This window comes from Patella vulgata, chromosome 4 (genome assembly GCF_932274485.2).
Source record: "Patella vulgata chromosome 4, xgPatVulg1.2, whole genome shotgun sequence".
Classification (NCBI taxonomy): Eukaryota; Metazoa; Mollusca; class Gastropoda; family Patellidae; genus Patella; species Patella vulgata.
The window spans coordinates 808,099-834,165 of record NC_065882.2 but is presented as its reverse complement, the minus strand read 5'-3'; the positions used below and the strand labels follow the sequence as shown (position 1 = coordinate 834,165).

General features: G+C 37.4%; 1 protein-coding gene across 4 annotated transcripts in view; it reads left to right on the top strand.

Moving 5' to 3' along the window:
- The window catches only part of LOC126817645 (gonadotropin-releasing hormone receptor), a 101,399-nt gene extending 77,179 nt beyond the window's left edge, over positions 1-24,220 (top strand). For 3 of the 4 annotated variants that reach the window (XM_050544745.2, XM_050544747.2, XM_050544744.2), the window contains one exon: positions 19,238-24,220. In XM_050544745.2, coding sequence (XP_050400702.1) covers positions 19,238-19,526 — 289 coding nt within the window. In that variant the 3' untranslated portion in view covers positions 19,527-24,220. The remainder of the gene's footprint in view (positions 1-19,237) is intronic. The other variant, XM_050544748.2, reaches the window with a different exon arrangement.
- Positions 24,221-26,067: the final 1,847 nt, after the last annotated feature.

Sequence of the window (26,067 nt, the reverse complement as noted above, 5' to 3'; positions counted from 1 at the left end):
GACCCCGTATTGAATTATTGAAATAAAACTTACCATATGTTAGTCACGAAATGACATGGTTGGTGTCAAGTGGACGTTAAACCATCTCTCTCTCTCCCTCTCTTATTAACCCTGTTGGCGTAGAATGGTTAAGGCGGACATTGCTTAAGAGTGTTATCATTTATGAAGCTTTTCCGGTGACATGTAATTAAGAGTGCTTTGTAACCTGTATATATCTCTACAGACGATTGTTATTATAGGGCATGTCAATCAAGGGCAATGTTGTTATTTGTTTGTATTGATGCAGAAATGTACAACGTTAAGACCCGTTTCATCTCCCATCACGTTTAATCGAACGGTAGTTATTGTAGGGCATGTGAATCAAGCCAAGGCAATATTGTTATCTGTTTGTATTGACAATCTTATGTCCGATTGCTTTCGATTACTAGCTGTTCGGTAGTGTCCCCGATATCTCACATTTGTGTGTTTGGTTATCTGCGGTGAAGGGGGTAAACCCCGTATTTTGAAAGAAGGAGGAGGGGGTTAGAATGAGAATATTGTTTGTATTTATAATCTTATGTCCGATCGCTTTCGGTTAATAGTGCTAGTTATTGTAGAGCATGTGAATCAAGCCATGGCAATATTGTTATTTGTTTGTATAATTCTATGTCCGGTCGCCTTCGATTAATAGTGCTAATGGTACTCGAGAGGTTAGCGCGCACCTCTTCAAGCTTGGTTAAATGACATCAGTTTGAGACAGGTTTAAATAACAATACTTGGTGTAAATAAATAAAAATAACCCTATGAAATAACAATTACTCAAGTTTTATTACGGCGACGTTCAACTAGATTTCTCTAGTGGACAATGCCCCATAAAGATTAATGAAGCTTGGTTGAAACAGAAGCTAAGTCATTATTCCATAGAGTGATTTGACTTTATTTATGTTTGTCAATTTCTAACTGCCATTCAAACGACATGGTACTTGTTGGATTACTTGGTATTGTTTGTTTTAAACGGGTGAATGTTGGTATAGATTATGCTAGGTTTCCCACTGTCGTGCGATGCGTTACGATTGGATTGGTCCTATGGAGTCCGCGATCTGTTACGTGCAGATACGTTTCGATACATTCAACACGATTGCTACAGCTGACCTCAATATATGATAAGACCTGATAACATAACCACGATTACGATAGGTTTGTCCCTATTGGATCCACGATCTGATACGTGCAGATACGCTTGGACAATTTTCAACACGATTACTATGACTGGCCTCAATATATGATAAGACCTGATAGGATCACCACGAATAAAACCACGATTTCAATCGTAGCACGAATCGTGATATTGCGAACCTAGCATTACCGACGAATACCCGCCGACACTAGAGTCAGTATTAACGACCCTCACTTGAGTTCGGTTTGATTAAATTGCTTCGAATGTAGACGGGTTTCAAATATACGTTGTTTAACATTGATCACTAAGAGACGATGCTGGCGATAAAATGACGCTTGAGGATATAATTACTGGTAACTGTCTCGCACTCAGGATCGTCTTGATCATATGGCTTCCGTGTCAAAAATAAATCAAATTGAATTGAATGGGTGATATTTATGTTTGTATAGATATTTAAACGAAGCTCTAGAATGTTAATTAATCGTTAAATTGTTTGAATATCGTGCAATATACCATAAGGGATTTATATTACGGGGTTGTAAGTCTTACTGGCATGGTGGAGTGTAATTTTAATTAATAATTCAATAAAATTAATGGCATGGTTGATGATAATTTTAATTAATAATTCAATAAAAAAGAAACACGGGCTTGGGGCATATTCTATTATAACTATGTGGAGTGCGTGCAAGTGATTTTTTCACTGAAATACATTGTTTTTTTAAAAATGTACGCGAGTTTCTTGACAAAACAAGTTTATCCACATAGATTTGAAATTATTAACACTTCTTTAAAATAATACTATCTGAAAATAACACAAATGACATCATTGAACAATAGAACAATGAATTACATGAATTGGATTATGAATTGAATTAAAACGATTTACAATAACACATTAAATGAACTCAATAATAACACATTGAATCAACTCAATAATAACACATTGAATCAACTCAAATTTATAATAACACATCGAATCAACTCAGATTGATAATAACACATTGAATAAACTCATATTTTTGACTTAAATTTATAATAACACATTGAATCAACTCAGATTGATAATAATACATTGACTCAACTCAGATTGTAATAACAACACACTGACTCAACTCAAATTTATGATAAAACATTGAGTCAATCCAAGTTCATAATAACAATTTAAGTTTGTAAAAACATGTCAAGACGCCATAATAACAATTTAAGTTTGTAAAAACATGTCAAGACGCCATAATAACAATTTAAGTTTGTAAAAACATGTCACGACGTTACATACACGAATTAAAATTCAATGTGCCTTTTATTTTATCTCTTACTAACAAGATAACGTATGCAATGTGTTTTTTTGTTTTTTAAATTAAATCAAATGTTATTTTCTCCATTTTAACACGGTGTTTCGAAATGCATTAAGTGACTTTCAAATAAAAATGATCCATTTCATTTTTATATAATTATTTACTTCTTTTTATGTTTTCTTTTTGTTCAGCTTTTCTGTTGTGCATTTGTCTATTTTATTGTATTTTATATGCTCACATATTCATATTTTAAGCTATTAAGTCTCCGTGTGAATCAAAATGGATTTTTTGTCTTTGATAGGACATCCCCTTAATTATCATATATGGACTGTTTATATACAATCGTACGACCTTACGTTTTATTGATAGGATAAAGCATTCATTGATTTAAAAAACAACAATATCTGATATTGGGTAACACGAAAAAAATGCTATGAACTCGCTGATTAAATATATGTTCCGTTGAAAATGATTAGAATTTGGACTCACAGAATATATTTTATACCTAATTCTGACCACCCAGAAAAATTAAGACACGAAGATATGATCTCGATTGTATCCTTAATGAACTCTTGCTGGATGATAAACTCATTTGATTATCAGGACAAACCATCGTTCTTCAAAAGGTGGGATAACCCTTGTATTAAATTATTTAGACATGAATGGATAAATCAAAAGTGATTAAGGAGTTGATCTCGCGTAGGGCCAAACGTAACCCATTTTAAGACATAATTTATTCATTTGGTAAGAAGACCAGGGCTGAGGTATTCCTCAATTTAACCATTTAGACTCACACGTAGACTGTTGTGTGTATTTACCGTTATAAACTATATGTTTTTAAGGTTATTTTTGTTGTTGGTCTGAGTTTTGCTTTCAGCTTAAAATTCAACAAGAATGGACCCGGAGTTAACTTACCTTTTACGCCATGCCTAACAGATATAACAGCTGCATTAACTTAAACACGGAATTTATTTTACCCAAATTCCAGTTAACTGCAAGTATGCCATGCTTAGTTTAGATGAAAGTTCCCATAACCCACAGTGCTATTATGACTTGGCTGTGGTAATTACAAAATAATCTCCAATCGCGAACATTTAGGATTCACAAAAAAACACCCCAAAAAATAATCTGCTATGATAGATTTGGTAATGTTACAAAATGGGGTAACTCAATGGCCCCTTATTTATGAACCTTGATATTTATTTAAAGGCTTTTAAATGACTAGGCGATGGGTTATAACTACGCAATTACAATCACTAATACACGATCAATTACATTAGAACTATTCGCATGAAAGTCACAATGAATTACATCGTGTTGGAACTATTCACGTCATAGTCACAATGAATTACATCATGTTGGAACTATTCGCATGAAAGTCACAATGAATTACATCGTGTTCGAACTATTCGCATGAAAGTCACATTGAATTACATCGTGTTCGAACTATTCGCATGAAAGTCACATTGAATTACATCGTGTTGGAACTATTCGCATGAAAGTCACAATGAATTACATCGTGTTGGAACTATTCACGTGATGGTCACGATGAATTACATCATGATGGAACTATTCGCGTGATAGTCACAATGAATTACATCATGATGGAACTATTCACGTGATGGTCACGATGAATTACATCATGATGGAACTATTCGCGTGATAGTCACAATGAATTACATCATGATGGAACTATTCGCGTGATAGTCAAAATGAATTACATCATAATATGATTGATAACAACTTGTGAAATCTTGTTGAAACGTCGCAGTGAAATAAACCATAGTAATTGTTATTCCATAAAAGTGTGTTATTGGATTATGTTCTAATTACTAAATGCCATTCAAAGGATATGTTTAATAATCCATTTGAGTGCACCTTAGCGTGGATTAAAACGCGAAATGAATGAGATATTATTCGACAAATGCAAATAAAGATTAGCTGGTCTACACGAGAATATATCCGACATCTACATGACGTATACAACAGACAACTGTTAACACGGATTAGGGATGGAGTTTTGGGTCCAATAATCAAGTTTTGAAATTACTCCGCTTATTCCTATAAATGATGGGGGGGGGGTCGAATGGTTACCACGTGCGCGCTGTATCATAAGGTCTGGCATTGAGTCAACTGGCGTGGTTTTGAATCCCCGGTTGTACGTGACAACCTCGTGGTTTTCCTCCGGTTTCCTCCCACTGTTAAAGACCCCTACGCGCAAGCGAATTTTTGAAATAAAATTGAAGCATGTGTTAGTCCCGAAGTGACCTAGTTTGTGTCGAGTGGACGTTAAACCCCATTTCTCTCTCTAGACCACTGGTAACACGGATCAGGAGTAGAGTTTTGGTTTCCAATAATTAAATTTTGAAATTATTGCGCTTATTGCTATAAATGATTTTACCTGTTAATTTGGTCTGCCTTCTTTATGTTTCACATGTGGGTGTTCTGTTCAGGCTGTATTTCATCCGACATAACCTAATTTGATATGGCGTCTGAAAGGTCATTAAATAACACATGCCTAATCATTATTGGAGACTTTGAAAATATTCTGATCGGACGCCTTTAATTCGTGTTGCTTGAAGTTACAATGAGTGTGGGCGCACTTCAGTCTAACCGAATCGAGTAAGTTGTCTGGACTTTGGTTAATTAGCTCTTCCATGACCAAGTTTCTAGGTTTTTTTCCAGGAATCCTGTCTGACAACCGTGTTATTTTTTATTTTATATAATTTGAGCATATTGATTCCATGGTCTGTTGTAATCATTTGGTCGACTTTGATGAGATTTTTTTGTGGTTTTATGCCACACGCTATCAGTGCTCTGATAATAATCTCAGTACAGAAACTTAATAAACAGCTTGATATGGATTGATGGACGATTGTCTATCATTCAATTTCCATTACGATGCTATTAATGTGAAGTGATAGAGTTAGTATTCTGTTTAGAAAATAAATTAAAGTATTGGATTATGTTGGACTTTGTTTATCACACTTCAGATGTTTGAGTCCTCGTCTTAGTGTCGGCTGTGATGAAAGTTGAGCTGTACTGAGAACGCCTGCCTGGATGAATGGCATGGGTTTGGACATCCATTGAGAGCGCATATGTATCAATTGTATATTTATTTTAACAAATCTAGTCTGTAAACACCATGGCAGTTTCTAGAGACTGGAGAGAACATCCCAGGGTTTTGTAATTTGTAAGGGGCAGGCGGTTATGCAGATGTATAATATTGTTCTATAACAAATCTATTGGTGGTAACGTCTTACGTTTCTGTACTACCGAAGCTAAAACCTATCTCACAACACGCTGTACGTGTTTTGACACGCCGTAGCGGTTGGTAGGTCGCAGACCATCCGCAAGTAACAGGGTGAATATTTTATGTGCAGGACCAAACATCTGTACGATCAGTCTGAGATCTTCTACGGTGCAGAACACATGCAAGTGACGCGTATCACTCACGCACGGATTTACTAAAGTGTCCACGCGTAGATTGTCTGTGTTGGCACGTACGGTGGAGAGAGAGAGAAATGAGGTTTAACGTCCACTCGACACAATCCAGGTCAATTCGGGATTAAAATATGGTTTAATTTTATTTCAATAATTCTCTCGCGCGTAGGGGTCTTTAGCAGTTGGAGGAAACCGGAGGACCCGGAGAAAACCCACGAGGTTGAACAGGCGAACGTAGGGTGGGTTGTGTGCTAGGCTTAACGAAGACGGGCATATTATGAGGAAGATTTTCTCTGATATTACATAGCTTCATATTCTGAAAATATAATTGAACAAAATAATTTTAACTTTAAGAGTAATTAAACTGAACTGAGGTTTTTTTTGTTTTTTTTTTTTGTATAATTTATTGCAACGTTTCTACCAAGCCCGTTCAGTTCTTTACGGGATATCAAGACATTTAATAGACACGTACACGTTTTGTCTGTCATGTTCTGCCGACACAACATTTAGGTTTGTTTTGGCTACCTGTTCGATTTGTTTATCTTAGTGGCCATTATATTTCGTTCTGTAGTCTACCGAGTTACCTTACCCATGTTTTAAAGTTTGAACAATGTGTAAATATGCCAAAAATCTTTCCTAATTGGACAATCACTCACAGTTCTAAGAAGCAATAGTACAATATTATGGAATATTACTTAAAGATACATTATGTAAGATTTAGATAAAGAGCTTACCATTCTTGCTATAATAGTTCGAAAATAGATAATGCAAAATGAAAATATTAAAACTTTCATTCACATTACTTTATTCTGAGCCAAGTTATCACCATTTGCAGTTTTGACAATATGTGTGCAGTGTGCTAACCAGGGGACTGGTATATTCGAGACTTAGCTTCGCTTTCCCATTATTAAATTAAATTTTTAAATGGTGAACCGTGCTAATCTGGTTAAAATCTGGAGTATCCGAAGGCATCGAGAGTTGATTTTGATCTTGTTTTGTTTATAAATGCCTAATTAATAATTTAGATAACATTTAAGGCCTAAAGAAAGACCTGCAATATGCAGATTTAGCTCTTGCATAATGCATGTTTAAATTAAATAACAGAATAGATGCGTAGACTTACCTTAGAAGTCGAAAAAGGGGGATATCGTCGTGGAAATGTGCGGTAGTGTAGTATTTATTTATTTTTCAAACATGACAATAGAGGTGATAATATAAAGTTACATGATAATAAGATGAGAAAAAGTAATGATGTCATGAATGATCAGCCTCTTGCGGATAACCCATAAAAACCTGCTAAAATTAAAACTAGGTATATGTCGTAGTCACTCAGTACATACTTGGTTATTTCGGGACTAACGTGTATTGTTATTGGGTCCATTGCAAAGGGCGAAACCCAAAGAACCCGGAGCTGCAATCCTACTCCTTGCCGCACACAAGCCTGGGCCAGAACCCATGATACTTAACTCCATGACAGTGACAGACCTTAACGGCAGGTGTTCAGACACTCCCTTCTTCATTATTCCGGCCGGTGCAGAAAAGAATGGCGCTAACCCAACCCAATTTTATGCCATTTCGTTGAGACACTCAACTCCTCTTAGAGCATAAATTGTGTTCTGAAATGTTTTAAGTACTTTACTGAAATAAATAGATTTAAACAATGAGATTGACAGATTACAAAAAAAGTTTAGTAACATAACACGGATACAATGGATTATAAACAAGATTATTCTCGACACATTGTAATAAAGCCGTAACTGAATAAATGAATTCGCTATACAAGAAATTGAATTTATTAGAGAAAGGAATGTTAGATTGTATGACCCATGTAGATGACCTGCCAATAAATGATGCCAACTGGTCTTCCCTGATAATTGTTCAGGATTGGATGGCCAAATGGTTAGCGCGTGCGCGTTGTATCATAAAGATCCCTAAGCGCTAGCGAATTATTGAAATAAAACTGAACCATATGTTAGTCCCGAAATGACCTGGTTTGTGTCGAGTGGACGTTAAAATCTCTCTCTCTCTCTCTCTCTCTCTTTCTCTCTCTCTCTCTCTTCTGAATTGCCTCATACAGACCACAAATCAATTAACCCATCCCTAATAGAGGTAAAACGCTTATTTAAAATAATTGTTCCAATATTCACAAGCTCTTCCCATGTCTGTCGATGCTCATTTGTCATTTTTACATTAATTTCAAACACACCTGCTAACAAAATATTGATGTAGAATTATTGACGAAATACAAATACAAGTTCGTAGACTTGGGAGCCACGGTGTCTCAGTGAGTAAGACGCTGACTCACTACGGAAAACCCTAGGTTCAATCCCGGTCTTGGTCGAGAAAGTTTCCTGGAGCGTGGTTTCCCAGGGGTGCATGGCGGAGAACATGGCAATGTGATTAAAACACATCCTATTTCGTTTCGCTTTTTAAAGTTCAAAATTTCGTTTTACTTGTCTTTACTATACACTAGGATCTAGAAGAGTTGTTATATAACCCGTGTTCTGATTGATGTGAGGGATTAGCCAATGAAACGGCCTGTTACGGCGAGTTCTTGGCGTAAAATGCACGGAAGTATGGGTATTCCGGTAGACATATCCGACGCCATAGGGTCAAAAGCCGTTCATATGACCCCCTGACGCGACCTCCCTCTAGAACTGGTCAGATTTTCATATAGTGTAGGCCATCGAAAGTATATATAAAGGGGAAACGAAATATAGATCTGTATTTTAACCAGATTGGTTACACCCTGGGCAACAGAAGAAATTAATGAATCATGTTGGTGGCTTTATTAACATAGCTAGATTATGTTCTTGGCTTTATTAAAATGGCTAGATTATGTTTGTAGTCTGCAGTAGAGGTTCTAGAAGCTGTAAATAGTGGGGGTGGTTCCAAATCTAGGGCGCCATCCACAATCTCACCCCTAAATGAATGTCAACAAATTACGTAATAAAATGCATAAAATAGAGAAGATAAATCATGTTGCCTTTATAGGTGTTCGCCGATCGTTATCTCGTCGGAAATCAATTGTACATGTTATGACTGAAATGGATGTATTCGTGCTTTTTAATCACGACCACTATATCCAAGCATGTACTGAAGCTCCAGGTTAATAGTTATGATAAGGAAGCTGATTGGTTAATCAAATGTCTGACGTCATAGGGTCGTATGACCCCGGAAGCGATCTTCCCCTATAACCGGTCAGATCTTCATGTAGTGAAGGCCACTGAAAGTATAAAAAACAAAAGAAATATAGATCTGTGTTTTAATCAGCTAGCCTGGAGGTCGGGTGTTCGATCCCTGCATTGGCCGAGAAAGTTCATCCAGATTTTCCGGCGTGGTTTCCCCTTGTCGGTGACGCAGGACGGAGGGTCTGACAAGGACAGCTGTCTAGTCCTTCGGATGAGACGAAAAACCGAGGTCTCGTGTATATATTGGAATGCACGTAAAGATCCCTCATAGCACACCGTATGGCGTATGCCCGTCTTCATTAGCCCAGTATAGGAGCAGAACAGTAGGACGTTAAACCCCATTTCATTTCATCATTTCATTTCGTGTTTTAATCAGATTGGGCGACATTGCGAATCCTAGCGTTAGAAAAAAAAACCAGACCCTTCTTGCATACATGACATAGTGTATGCACGTCTTCACTGGGCCGATTGGTGCAGAATTATTGGACCTTAAACCACATTTCATAACGAAACGTGACTAATTTGGTGAATTGTAATAAATCACAGAGCCACGATCTCTGTGTGTGTTACTTCCCCTTTAGGCATTTAATCTTAATAATATCGAATATAAGTGTTAGGAGTATAATTACAGGCTATTAAGTAATTCATAAGTCCAAGAAAAAAAAATCATTAGATATTCCTGACCAAGCTATAAGACATTGACATTTAAGCTAAGCAGTCTCGTCTTTTGTAATTCGGAACACAAAGAATTCTTCCGGCTAGTTGCTGAGAAAAAATACAATTAAGAAAAAAGATTGATCTAATTTCGTGATCGGCGATTTGGTTTGGCTATCGAGATCACGAGATAGTGTAGCTATTCAGAAGACTTCTGTGGTCTAAGAAGTTTATTATCGGACCAATGTGTTGAACAGAGAAGTAGGACTATAAATCGACTAGTCTTATTATTCCATAATACTTGGTGATATTAGGTTACATTCAGTAGTTACATGAACCAATTAATGTTCATCCTGAAAGATTTTATATTACAGTATTAATGCTAGGTTACCTCTATCATGATTCTCGCTATGATTGAAATCATGGTTTTAATCGTAGAGTAATCGTGGTGATCCTATCAGGTCTTATCATATATTGAGGTCAGCCGTGTCAATCGTGTTGATCGTATCGAAACTTATCTTCACGTACCAGATCTTTGACTCAATAGGGACAATTCTATCGTAACACATCGCATGACAGAGGGAACCCAGCATTAGAGAGAGATAGAGGGGGGGGGGAATAAGGTTCAGCGCCCACTTGCCACATATTAGATCATTTCGTTAAATATGGTCCCCCCCCCCCTTCGCTAAAGACCACCACGTGCAAGCGAATTTTTGAAATAAAATTAAACCATATATTAGTCCCGAAATGACCTCGTTTGTGTCGGGTTGACGTTAAGCCACATCTCTCTCTCTCTCTCTCTTATTGATTGACGACAAGGGCGCTGAAGCTAAATATCTCTGACCAATTTTTAGTTCAACATATAAATATTACTAATGTTATCTTTTAAGTTGATATTTAAAGCTAGGGTTTCTTTGGTTTCACTTCAAAATATTCTTAATGGATGTTGAAGCATACAAACTGATATTTGATTTGACATGTTTGATAAGAATTTTATAAGCCTGGGGTCGAATTTAATATAAATCAATGTTTTAATCAGACGAACTTGATATCTCAAAATTTGTTAAAAAGTGTTATTTTGGTATTGCTTGAAGCCGAATGATGTGGTATATATACTTGATAGTGTGTAGGCGAACGATGAATTGTCTATAGTTATTGTTGAACTATTTGGTTATATTTTATAATGACCAAATATAGCATGTTTTTATACATTTGGACACTTATGGCTTTTATTGGATTTGTATTTTGAGGCGATTGTTTTCGCATCGATTATTTTTGAATAGAATGTTTGATACAAGGAAATAAAGTTGTAGGAGGTTGTATGAGGATTTGCTATATATACTTATTTGTTGACATGGAATAAAACTGGTGTTTACGTCCTTTGCACTGGCTAGGCTAATGAAGACGGGCAACCACCATCCAGTGTTCTATGAGGGGCATCTCCTGGTCAGCACCAACTGAGCTAATGAAGACGGGCAACCACCATCCAGTGTTCTATGAGGGACATATTCCTCTGGTCAGCATCAACTGGGCTAATGAAGACGGGCAACCACCATCCAGTGTTCTATGAAGTACATATTCCCTTGGTCAGCACCAACTGGCCTAATGAAGACGGGCAACCGCCATCCAGTGTTCTATGAGGGGCATCTCCTGGTCAGCACCAACTGAGCTAATGAAGACGGACAACCGCCATCCAGTGTTCTATGAGGGACATATTCCCGTGGTCAGCACCAACTAGGCTAAAAAAGACGGATATCTACCATACAGTTTTCTATGTGGCATATCAGCCCCACTATTCATCCAATTCCAATTACTAAGAAATCTGTTACGTCCCCCACCGCGGACAAGGGGATACCACTCCGTCCTGCACCACTGGCAAGGGAACACCACTTCGTCCTGCACCAAAAACAGGGGGACACCACGCCGTACCGCACCACTGACAAGAGGGCGCTACTCCGTCCCGCACCACTGACAAACCTAGACAATCACGAGGACCTTTCTCGAACCTTGACTCGCCTCCCCACTGGCTCACAATACATAGGTAGTCATTACTTAGTTGCCAATTACCAACGGTCATTAATAAACAATATTGTCAAGTATTTCAATATTCACCTGTACTGACTCTACAAAAGGGCAGTAGCGCCTTGGTGATAAAAACAATGAATATTCAATTTGACGTGCTGTGACTATACAGTCAGACCGTAGGTGTGTAATTTAGATACTGTCAGGTTGTGGGTGTGTAATTTAGATAGTATGCAAGCTCTGACACATATCTGTCAATCCCTTGCTGCGATTTAAATCTTTTAGCGTCCAATTTATGAGTCGCACACCGATTTTAATGGTTTTGAAGAAGATAAGGAACGCACGTTTAGCTTGAGGTAATCCCAACAGCCCAGTCCTTGGGATTTCTATCATTACTGTACATAAATATGCAATATCGTTAAAAATTAATAATCTTTATTTCCTTTCCGAAAGTGATATACTCAGCTAGTGATAATGTCTGTTTTGTATTAGTGGTGGACCTCTTTACTCCTTATGAGATTAAATCGTCTTTTGTGATAAACATCCCCTGCATTGGCCGAGATTCTCTCTCTCTCTCTCTCTCTCTCTCTCAACTTCGCTCAGAATAAAGTAATTTGACAGAAATGTTCAATATATTAATTTTTTCATTATCTATTTTCGGACTATTATAGCAAGAAAGGACAGCTCTTTATTTAATTATTACATAGTGCATCTGTATAAAACTGTGTGTGTGTGTCGTATTAATAAAAGGTTGAGATTAAAATGTAATGTCAGCATTTTTATATTAATCTGATATCTTCCTGCTCAGCATTTAATCGAATGACACGGTTAGTAATACAACGAATCTTTCTACATCCAATCAAATACTAAGGAATCTGACCGACATGTGGTTCTATTGTGTAAAGACACAAAGTTGACGCACGAAAATAGATTTAACCAAGATTTTCATTGGCTAAGCTAAGCTGAGCTGTCAAGCCGATAACCACGTCCATAAACACACGTGAAGTAAAAACAAACAGCAGATGAATTAAATGAAGGGAATATTTGTTTTATTTTTAAAAAAACATGTCAATTTAAACTTATAAGTAGAGAGAGAGAGAGAGAGGCGACTTTTAACGTCCACTCGACAAAAAACTAGGTCATTTGGCACCAACACATGGTTTAATTTTATTTCAACAATTCGCTTGTGCGTAGGGGTCTTTAGCAGTGGGAGGAAAGCGGATTACCCGGAGAAAACCCACGAGGTTGGCCAGGCGCCCCTACTCCTTGTCACGTACAACCGGAGAAACGAAACCACGCCAGCTGACTCTATGAGTTGGGTCGCATGTCCAACCTCCAGTTTCCTCCCACTGCTAAAGACCCCTACCCGCAAGCGAATTATTGAAATAAAACAGAACCGTATGTTAGTCCCGAAATGATCTAGTTTGTGTCTAGTGGACATTAAACCCCATTTCTCTCTCCCCCTTTTTTCTGTGCGCATATGAATATCCATTTAAATTTTGATAATTTAGACATTGCTCCGTGCACAAATTTATCAATCGAACTCTAGATTAACTTTTTATTTTATTGATTCCGAAATCTACTTTGATCGGCCTACTGAACTTATAGATCTCGCGAGGGTAATGGACCGAGAAGAAAGTTAAGATCGCTTAGTAATTGCAACGTCGTTCATTCATCATTGGACATTATTGAGTTTACAGCGATAAGATATAAAGAAATTTAATTCATTCACGTATGAAGGTCCGTGCTATATTATATTAAGAATTGATAATGTTGAACCAAAAGCGCAGTGATGAAGTGTTTGAGGACCGAATTATGACATCATATCAAATATTAAAGGATGTCAATCGATGCGGGATTTGTCCAAGGGATTGAATTGGCGGAGCTCTGTGCTTGTTTCGAGGCGGGGGATCACGTGGCTAAGTGGGTAAGACGCTGGCTCGCTAGCCTGGAGGTCGGGTGTTCGATCCCTGCATTTGCCGAGAAAGTTCTGCCAGATTTTCCGGCGTGGTCCCCCCTTGTCAGTGATGCAGGATGGAGGGCCTGACAAAGACAGCTGTCAAGTCGTTCGGATGGGACGGAAAACCGAGGTGCCGTGTACATATTGGCGTGCACGTAAAAGATCCCTTGGCAGTTGGAATTCGATATAAGAGTAGACCGTAGTGCCGCTGCCCGGGCAAAATTTTCCTCATAGCACACTGTATGGCGTATGCCCATCTTCAGTAGCCCAGGTTAGGAGCAGAACAGTAGGACGTTAAACCCCATTTCATTTCATTTCATTTGTTTCGAGTCGGGTCGCCCCCAACAATATGAACAACATGAGTAACGATATTTGTCCAAAATAAAACAGCCTTTTCAAGCAGGACGGGAAAACTTTATACACAAAAGCTATTCATTGGCTATGAACTCTGTGTGTTTTCCCTTCAGTCGAACACCCTCCGGGGGGTTCATAACCGAAGGGTTAGCACGTGCACGCTGTATCATAAAGTCTGTTATTGAGTCAACTGGCGTGGTTTCGATTCCCCGTATGTACGTGACAAGGAGTAGGGTCATCTGTCCAATCTCGTGGGTTTTCTCCGGTCCATACGCTCAAGCGAATTATTGAAATAAAATTGAACCATATGTTAGTCCCGAAATGACCTTGTCTCTCTCTCACTCTCTCTCTCTCACTCTCTCTCTCTCTCTCTCTCTCTCTCTCTCTCTCTCTCTCCCCGCCACGACCCTGTTAATAACCCCACAACCTTATAATTTAGAATAGGTAAAATATTTAGCCATCAATCGAAAGGGATGTATAACTCAATTCCAAACGTTGACAGTTCGAGCTTCATTCGAGTCTTTTGAATCGTCAAATGTATCAATGATCTGTCTGTATCTAATCACCAGCTGTCTATTGTGTTATATTAAGACCGTGTAAGTGTACGGTCGAGTTATTCTTCTGATTTAAGTAGATTTATACTTTTATATTAAGATGAAATCCGTAAGCCACCCGTTGCAGTTCCGATTGTATATCTTATTTCTTGCTGGTGATTCCTCGAATGGATTTTGAACCCAAGGTTATCTTAAACATACAGGAATTTGGCTTCCAAAATTCAGACCCAAACCGTCGTTCATGTTAGCTACATAATACAGCACAAAACATCTGAGATCACCCGAGAACACTGGAGATATTATTTAGATTATTGTTAAACATACATTATGCAAGAGCTAAATCTACCTTTAGGCTTCAGGTGTTATAGAAATTATAAATTAGATCTTTATTTACGTAAAAATCAACTCTGTAAACCCACGAATGGCTTGGATACAGTTTGGATTTAAACACTCGTCCATTTAAAATTAATTAAATAAGTCGCTGATGTCACTACCGGAAACTGATAATGAAAGGCCTGCGAAGCGAGGCTACCATAGCCATTGAGAATGTTACCTTGATAATCGAGAATATGTGGGTGGAGTTATCGTATGTCAATCAAACGATCTCCAATTCTCATAGAAGGTGCAGACACAATTGATGCCTATTTCTAGTCCAAACTTCCAACAGTGACAATTCCGTTTAGAACAAGAGTAATTGGACTGAAATTTTCAACATTTTCTATTTTTATCATCTATTTTTGAATTATTATAGCAAGAATGGCCAGCTCGTTATAAAACTAATGTATCTTTAATATTCAGTAGATCTGAAAGTCTTTAATATCGAAACTAGCGATTAATAGTGCACGACTACCGATTTAGTTATGTATAACAAATCACCCTGCCTAGACCATTGATGATCATTCTGCTATTGAACGCCATGCGGATGAAGGTAGCGACAACTACCGTAATGGACGCTCGCTTTCCGTTCACATCTAACATTACTAACCGTATCACAGTGGCGATGTTTGAGATTCATTTCAAACTTACAAGATGTCTGGCAAAGTAATAGCCGTTCTGTATTTACAAAAACATTGATACGGTGTCCCCGAGAAGTCTGTATTGTGTTTAATTAAGAAACTTTATTGGCCTGCTGTTATTGCGACAAAAGTGCTTTTATAGCTTCCGATGATTTAAATAATTCGCTTCCTATGACTCGATAAATTCGCTTCCTATGTTAGCTATATTTATAGCTGAAGATTAATATATAGTCGATGGCAGTGTACCTTAGATTCTGGAAGGTTAATTCCAATCTGCCTGAGCGTTATGTTATTAAGACTAAGTAAGTTAATGCCCATTGCATTATTACCACAGAAGTAATTTTATAGCCACACAGAATTTGATTAATTCACTCGTTATTCTACTCAAGGATATTTTCAATACATGATGTACCAGGCTCTATTTTGATGACCACTACATTATTCTAAAAAAAGATATTTTGGTGGACAAGCCCACGATTTAAAATTAGGTATGCGCTGTAAAAAATGGTATTTTAGTGTCGTTGGGTGCATATTAATGGGGAATTAGACAAGTAGCTTAACGTCTAATTAAAGGCTTATTAAGTCAGATTAGATAAATAGCTGACAGTTCTCGATACAATAGTTAACAAATAGATAATGAAAAGAGAACATGTTGAAGATTTCGGTTAATATCTGAACAGAGATATTGGCGATTCAGCTTTAGTCTAGCCTCGATTGTCATTACGAACTTTGGTACGATAATAAACAAAGTCTGAATTATCCATTTTTAAGTTAAATTATCCATCAAAAATGTATTCAAATCCACTAAATATCGCAGGCTAACGATGGCATCGAGAGTTGATTATGGAGAGAGAGAGAGAGAGAGAGAGAGAGAGAGAGAGAGATGGGGTTTAACGTCCACTCGATACAGACTAGGTCATTTCGGGACTAACATATGGTATTAATTTTATTTCAATAATTCGCTTGTGCGAAGGGGGCTTTAGCAGTGGGAGGAAACCGGAGGACCCGGAGAAAACCCACGAGGTTGAACAGGCGACCCTACTCCTTGTCACGTACAACCGGGGATTCGAAACCACGCCAGTTGACTCAATGACAGGCCTTATGATACAGGGCGCACGTGCTAACCATTCGGCCATCCAATCCCCAGGTGTTTATGGTCTAGATAAGTTAATTAATGTCTAATTAAACATGCATTATGCAAGAGCAAAATCTGCTTATTACAAGTCTTTCTTTAGACCTGAAATGTTATCTAAATTATCAATTAGTCATTTATTAACTTATCCAGACAATAATAAACTCTCGATTTCAAGGCTAGCCTCCGATGTTGGCTGGATTAGATTCCTATATGCCGCTTAACGGCCATTGATAATTAAAAGAAAACAGTGAATAATCGAGACTAAGCTCTTGCATAATGTACGTTTAAATAGACAATTTGAGTGCATGTATTTTAGAGGTGATTAAGTCGTGGATACATTTGATATTGTCCGAAAAATGCAAATGGCAGAGACGTTGAGCCATTTTATAAACATGGGCTAGTATTTATTGTAATTGTATAGATGTAGTGGTCCATTGCCACAATCAGTGGATACAATAGAACTTTATATTCAGCAGACACAGATTGTTAAAGAGATAGCCTCTCATTACGTCTCTCTGTTGAATTATCTTGCCACTCATAAATTTATCGTGTTACTCCTCATATAACTCAAGTAGAAATCAGTTTTATGGATGTCATAAACCGAATTTCAGGATTATGTTGCTCGATTTCTGGTCTGGATTATTATCGATATGAACAGCGATACGCATTGTAAACTATAAAATTTTAAGCCATCTTCTCCGGCTTCAGCTTACAACTGATTCCATCACTTAGTTCAATTTAAAGCAATCTCCATTCAACTTGAATATAAAACAGATTGCAATATTTTCAAGAAAGTAAATTCTATGTTTTGCAATGGCATATATTTTCGAGAAAAAGCATGTCTGAGAACCAGAAATCCAACAGCCACAGGTGCTATTTTAGTTTCTTAATTGCGTATTCTTTTATTTTGCATGTTGTAATACTGACATATTTCTTTGATAACGACGTGGAGCCACGGTGGCTAGGTGGTTAAGACGCTCGCTCGCTAGCCTGGAGGTCGGGTGTTCCATCCCTGCATTGGCCGAGAAAGTTCATCTGGATTTTGCGACGTGGTTTCCCCTTGTCAGTGGTGCAGAACGGAGGACCTGACAAGGACAGCTGTCTAGTCATTCGGATGAGACGAAAAACCGAGGTCCCGTGTATACATTGGAATGCACGTAAAAGATCCCTTGGCAGATGGAATTCGATATAAGAGTAGGCGATAGTGCCGCTGCCCGGGCAGAATTTCCCTCATAGCACACTGTATGTTAAGGCCAACTCAATTTTTGTCAAGGTCGCGGAGATGTAAATAAGGTTAGGGCACGTGATTGTTGGCGCGATTGTAGATTAGGTTAGGGTTAGGGTTGGGATTAGCGCTAGCCCCGTTTACATCTCGTGACCGTTGACCAAACTTGAAATATATCTAAACGTCTGCCATTGGGTTAAGTAGGGTGATTTCGGCTTGTAGGTGATTTCCGGGTCCGCTGGTATTCTTCCACTACGCGCAAGAGACAAATTGAGATCAAATTGAATCATATGTTAGTCCAAAAACGACTTAGTTTATTTTAAGTGGAGGTTAAACCCCATTTCTCCCTCTATTGTGGTTCATTATAGGAATGACTGGACCTGATGAGTTAACAGTTATGGTCTGCTATATCACCACTGTAGTTCGAAGCGGACGTAAATACCCTATTTAATAAAGAATATTTTTAAGTTGATTATGTACCTACTTCTCAGATGGGCCTATCAGTTAATGACGTTGTTAAACGTGAAAAAAGCGCTAAGATCATACATGTAAGCCTAAACCATTTGGTTGCGACACAGCTTTCCTAAAACATACAAAAATCCTCCAAAAATATACATCTACATCAGATATTTGAATTATTCATCGATTTCTTGAGTGAAGTGGGCCGGTATACCTGACCACAATGTCTGACCCACTCGGCAGTGATACATTCGTTACCTGTAACACAGATAAAACATCTACACGTTAAACTCGTACTAATCATAGTGGGTGGGAATACCTGACCAAAATACCTGAACCACTCGCAGGTAAAGAAGGTGTTTAACTCGGTGACAATCAATGGGACAGCGTGGATTACATTTAGGTGTTTAATTAGCCATTGTTCAGACTGTGATTATAATTTTGTGGATGACTTCGGGACGTTCCGGACTGACAAACGAGCACCGCCCATGGAGTGGTTATATTAGGTATATCCCTCCCAACCTGATATCGCCATTCAAGTGGTCTTTCTCTTTGGGTATTAGTTAAACAAACCGCAGCAAATACGGAAGGGGGTACGTATTCTGAATGCTAATAATGCAAATGTTATTCTTTTATAATTTATGTTCACTTACATTCTTTGTTGCAATTACCACTTGCTCTGATGTTTTGGACTCGCATGTATATTTGTTGCATGTTCATTTTAAATCTTTGTTGATTTTTATGCTAATACATGTATTCTATGTATTTCCAGGCTTTGGAGAAGAAGCGGGTCGCCAAAATCCTCAATAAACCTCCCGGAGCACGACTTCCACGGGAGAGATTCGAACTGCAGCAAAGACATACCTGCTAGTTCCTTACAGGCTCACAGTTCTAAGAAAAGACTCATCGGTTCATGTCATTGTGATTTGTGCGTTTACGGACGCTCCTCGCTGAACCGACAGCACCAAAATAAGACTTGCGTCAACGGCATTTGTCACGTGACTCCGAGAAGACGAAAACATGGTGACCTCCGTTCTTGCTGCCTGTTTAACAGTTATTAGAACCGCGAGGAACACTATATACTTGGGTAGAAGCTTCTGTATACGTTATGAGTATAAATGTGCATTTCAACAAGAATAACCTAGGCCCCATCTGTTCGAGAAACTTTAAATGTGTTCATTTACAGAAGAGGTTCCAGCTTTAAACTGTGTTTTTATTCCAACAATGAAGAACGGAGGTCCTGATTTTTCAATCACGTGCTGCTTTTTACTCGTGCATAAAGTGTACATTACTTTGCATATAACGTTTATCAAAACTTGCTAGACTTATCTATACAGAAAACGTACTTTATTAGTTATGCGAGGTGTTATGGAGTGTTCTAAAACTAAAAGCATGTCGTTCGTGTCAAGCAAACTACATCTAGACAAGTCAATCGCTAAACAGATCTTCAATAAATGTGTTCAGACTTACGGCACTTCCCTTGGTCTTCAGGATGAACGGACAAGATGTTGGAGAGTGTTAACCATGTTCTGTGTGACACAGATCTTAATGATAAGACACTAAAACTGCTCAATATGTAAATATGTGCATAACTCATATTAATTGTTATATATATTATATATTCGATCATTTGAACTGACGGTATTAGGTTCTATGTTAAAAGTGCAATTAGAACCACTGCCGATCGTGGTGTGAATTATTGTACTTTCACTTGTATATTACAAGATTTACAAACACACCATTCCCTCTGTTACTTGGTCAAACATGTCAGAAAACGTTTGAAATGTTTGGCCATGTTTTCACATGTTAAGGACGTTTAGTTTATTTCTCAATAAATTGATAACTTAACCTCAATACATCAGGCCATTCATAACAGACGACATCAACCAGCATGTGATCAGAACGTAATGAATGGTACGTGTTTTGCTCCGCATTGATCCACAAGGGGTTAGCAGATATTTCATTCATTTGGTTGTTAAATCGAAAACTCCTCTAAGTTGTTCTGTATATGTAAAACTGACAATTATTCTGTCTGGAAAGCTCGGCTGGATTCCGTGCTCATGGCTAGAACAACACGTACACGATGAATAACCTCCAAGTAGGTATTTCAAAATTGTCATTTCTATAAGACAGTAGACTACAAGAGAGTCGCGTTGACAGTTGTAATTTGTGTTAGTTGCTGAAAACGGAACTTCATTCGTGCTGCATCTACTTATTGGCTTCTGTTTTATTCTCATGACACTAGGCTCTGTTCTGGGCAATAACCTATTAAATTCAACATTAAATATACATTATCTTATCAATTTCGATGTGTCAAATTAGAAAGCGAATGTCATGTAATCTTTGAGTGCCATTTAGCGTCCGGGAAACACATTAACAGAACACAGTTTTTATGGGATACAATCACTGGTTTATTCTAAAAGCACGACGTTTCGACAAGTATCCTCTTATCGTTATCAAGCACAATGCCATTTAGTAAACTTGGGGTCAATATATATGAAATTCATAGTGAAACCATGTCATTGTACTTGATGACAATAATAGGATACTTGTCAAAACCTCGTATCCAATAAAAACTGTGTTCTGTGAGTGAAATGTAGATAACATTAGCTGAACATCGGGTCCACTCTTCTTTGAATCCCTTGCTTTTAAAATCTTCCTATAAAATCTGTATTGTACTGGTGATAGCTGATTACTGCTAACAAAGAATAATTTTAATCAGTAGATAGGTCAGGGTTATTTGTAATTGGTCTATAAAATGTGCAAGGTGTGCTATAAAAACACCTACAAAAGCTGCTCAAATTGTGCAAGGTGAGTTATAAAAACACCTACAAAAGCTGCTCAAATTATTATTATCTCAATAATAAATAAAATATGAATCATTCACTCATACATTCTACCTCCACTCAAGTAATCAACAATGGCCAACTCCAAACCTAATATTCATCACCAGATCATTAATAATAATATATAGAGTACAAACAGGGCGAGAAAATGTGAGGGACACGCATCTGTTTTCGCAGATATGAACTCTAATTGGAACTAAATGTATATAGTAAGTACAGGGCGAGAAAATGTAAACAGTAAATAAATGGAATTGCTATGGGTTTTGAACTCGCACCTGTTTTGGCAGATATGAACTCTAATTAGAATTAAATTACAATTTCATTGTAGTTTAATTGTTTTGATTTTACGCTAACTTGTAATCTAAATACTTTCTGCCATCAGAAATATGGTTAAATAAGTACCATTCACATTGTAAAGTTCAAATATTTTCAAAAATAACTACGCGATATTTTGTGCTGTATACAATTTATTGGAAGGACAATAATTGTCGTTTTCGAGAAATCGGGCATCAGAAAATAAATCCATTAGTTGCTACCCACATACTTGTCAACAGAGAAAGTCACGTGGATAATTTTAATACGTCATCGTAGACTCGATTGTCTACCTAGCGAAAATTAGTGGATATTGCAACTGGTTGACGAAATCTAAAGTAGGGAACTTTGATCCCAATTATTCCAACACGTTTCTCACCTCTCTATATTATATCTACTTAAAGAGAATCGGTTTCAGCCGAGTTATTTTCCCCTGAGTTAGAAATCGGAATCAGACCAGTTATTTGATAATCTCGCTTACGAACATGGACATAACAGGCCTAAGATATTACACTTAGTCATAGCTCGATTTTATTTTTGAAATATTTTCCGCGTTACAGGCGCTTGTGGTCGTAAGCGACCCCATTTATTAACTCGCAACAGAGAATAAATAATGATATACTATTTAGAATTTTATTGTTATGATTCAATTAGTATTATAATAAACTTTTTAGTATTGATTTCTAGAACTGAATTTCAGCTCAACTGAATGCATTGAATAATGGTTCGGGTATAAATATATAAATTATAGTCTTGAATATAATTTAATATAAAATGTAAATACACGAAATTCATATTTTTTTCTAATTTGCATAAAGCTGTTATGATAGAAGACTAGTTGTTGTTTTTGTTAAACTGGATAATTTAAAGTGATATCGGTGTATAAATATTTGAATTATAATGTCGTAAATTTAGACAAACGACGCCTTTCAGTGGCATCTATTATACATATTATTCCATGTTCTTCATAGTATAAATATAAATAATTTATTTATGGCTTGATGATGTAGGGACTTTAAAACAGAGCAATTGAAAAAAAGAAGAAAATTAAAACCAAAAACGAACGCATAACAAAAAAACAAAAAAAAAAAACGGAATGCGTAAATATATAAATAATTATATACGTTAAATATTTAATAAGCAAAAATATGTCCTTTAATACTACCTTCTAGACTATTGGTTTTTTTTAAATTACAAAACGGCCTGTATTTAATATTGTGTCGAGGACGAAACTTGTGATATTGCCGGATAACGAATGGGCTGACTATCTAATTTTACAAACTTAATTGCCAACGGGTAAACCCCTATGCTTATTTTTTTGTGAAAAATATAATATTATTAAAATCAATAATGCTCAAATTTTAACGTTCTACATTTATTGTACGACCATCCTTCCTATCTAATTCAAGTTAAATCTGACCATAAAAACAAATCCAGCCATCTGCCTTGAAAAATATTTAATTCCATGATCCATTTGTATTTATTGTATTATACGGTAGTTATTGTATTCATACGCACATACGTATCGTAAAGCAAGAATTTGTTTGCGCTATGAAGATACTGTGAATGGGTGAAGTGATTAGGCTATATCCGTTGTCCATAATATATTGGCTACCTAATTGTCCACTTTACCTAATATCCGGACATGCAATTACAGCTGATGTATCTTATGTCTACGCGTGATAAGAATTAGACTGGAATAGAGCTGTGCGCATAAAATAGAATCAAAATATCTAACCGATATTCAGTGGTGGAACCAGGCATATGATTATGACGAGATAGAACTTCTATATCAGAGCGGCATGACACATGCGTGACTTCTGTCAATCTGATTACAACACAGATCCTATTTCGTTTCGTTTTTTATAGTTCAAAATTTCGTATGACTTCTGTACTACACTAGGATCTGGAAGAATTATTTTATAACCCGCGTTCTGGATGATGTGAGGAATTAACCAATGAATTAACGGTCTGTAACTGCTAGGTTATGGCGTTAACCAAATGTCTGACGTCATAAGACCGCTTGTATGACCTCTGACACTACCTTCCACTACAGCCGGTCAGATTTTCATGTAGTGTTAGCCATCGAAAGTATAAAAAACGAAACGAAATATAGATGTGTATTTTAATCAGATTGGGCTTCGGTCCAATCGCTCTTTATTAGCATTGTCAAGAAAGCAAATCAAATCCTGCTTTACAATACACAGAATTTGAAATGATAATTACATTTCTGGTGCCATATACCCGTGCATTGGTATTATATATTTTCATATAAAACAAGCCTTAAAATACAATAAAATACAGGTATTCTTCAAAGTCTCTTACCTATATTTTGCTACTGTAAATATTGTTTGACAAATTGACCGGTTTGGGGTTTCAAGCAACTTGAAAAATCGCTGTATGGACTTTACAGCGGTTAGATTAGTTTCTTGAACAAATAACTTATTTAAATAATTTCGCTCGTTTTTTATATAGATAAATGTTATTATTACTGTATCATGTTTCATGCGTTATGTTTTGTAATGTTAATATAATTCAATCATTGTGTATATTATTGCATCATTGGACGCTTCTTAATTAAATTGTTCTGGAAACTGTTCATGCTTTTTGTTAGTGGTGTTATATTGTCAAAATAACTGAATGGCGCGAGATAGATGCCGCGTTGTCTCTAATAATTAGCTGTTCCATTTAGCAGTTTAAAAATAGACCAGCTAATGGACAGTGTGCTTTCTGATTAACCGATATACTTCTGCAAGTAAGGGGGTCGCGGTGGCTAACTGGGTAAGACTTCGATCCCAGCATTGGCCGAGAAAGTTCATCCAGATTTTCCGGCGTGGTTCCCCGTTGTCCGCGATGCTGTCTAGTCATCGTATGGGACATAAAACCGAAGTCCCGTTTACACATTGGCGTGCACGTAAAAGACCCCTTGACAGTTGGAGTTCGATATAAGAGTAGACCGTAGTGTTGCTGTTTGAGCAAATTTTCCCCCTTCGCTCACTGTTAATCCTCCTTTCCGTATATTAATACAATTTCTTTAATGACATCTGCTAACGATATCTGATTTCTTATGAATTGTATGTAAAGTCAAGGTCGCTGATTGATAAGCTGTATCAGATATAGAGAAAGGGATATATCTACCGTGGAGGCCTCCAGGTGTAACATGGCAGTAGATAAACCTATATATGATTATGTATATATGAAAATTAAAATACTGCGGAAAGAAACACCGTATTATGCGGCTAGCGCTTACAGTTCAGCCCCCCCCCCTAATTTGGCTGCAATACTCTTATGCACCCACATGTAATGAAATGAAATGAAATGGGGTTTAACGTCCTACTGTTCTGCTCCTATACTGGGCTAATGAAGACGGGCATACGTCATACAGTGTGCTGAGGGAAATTTTGCCCGGGCAGCGGCACTATCGCCTACTCTTATATCGAATTCCAACTGCCAGGGGATCTTTTACGTGCATTCCAATATATACACGGGACCTCGTTTTTTCGTCTCATCCGAAGGACTAGACAGCTGTCCTTGTCAGGCCCTCCGTCCTGCATTACTGAAAGGGGGAACCACGCCGGAAAATCTGAATGAACTTTCTCGGCCAATACAGGGATCGAACACCCGACCTCAAGGCTAGCGAGCCAGAGTCTTACCCACTTAGACACGTGATCCCCGCTTTCAGTTCACCCCCCCCCCCCAAGACACCCCTAATTTGACTGCAATACTCTTATACAACCACATGGAAATTAAAGTTAAGAGGTGATTGACTTTCAATTTGCCCAGTGTTTAAGGTCATGAGTAGAAGAATCCTATTGATTTTCAATAATTACTACCAGAGTTATGGCCCTTGATCACTTTGACAATTTTGTGAATGCTCTAGAGGCTAAAGTTATAATCCGATTGACTCTAAATTTATAGACACTGCTAAAGGTTATATCCCTACTTACAGTTCCTTAAAAATAACGGAATCCATGAAAAAGGGACAAAGTTACAACAGACGTTGGAAATCTGCTTCCAAACTACTATCAGCCTCAGAAGGCCAGTTTAATAGGAAGTGGGATGAAGCCTCTAATGCGTCAGCGTAATGATGGAAAATAACGAAGAGCAAGACAAACTCACACCTGATTGATCAGAACAGCCACCAAACAGTGATCATGAGGCATGTGGCCTTGGTATAGATTTTGAGGTGGATATCGACAATGATTCTTTCACTGGCATTGATAAGGAAGAACGTTCTCTGAAAGATGAGTTGGTTTTGTGGACGAACGTGGGTGCATTGCTTGCGGTTCTAAATGCCCATAAACATGATGACCTTCCATTAACAGCCCACTGGTGTTAATAGAATTTAATACAGAGCATTACATACATGATACTTTGACGCCCCAGAAATTACGTAAAAGATCCCTTGACAGTTGGAATCCGATATAAGAGTAGGCCGTAGTGC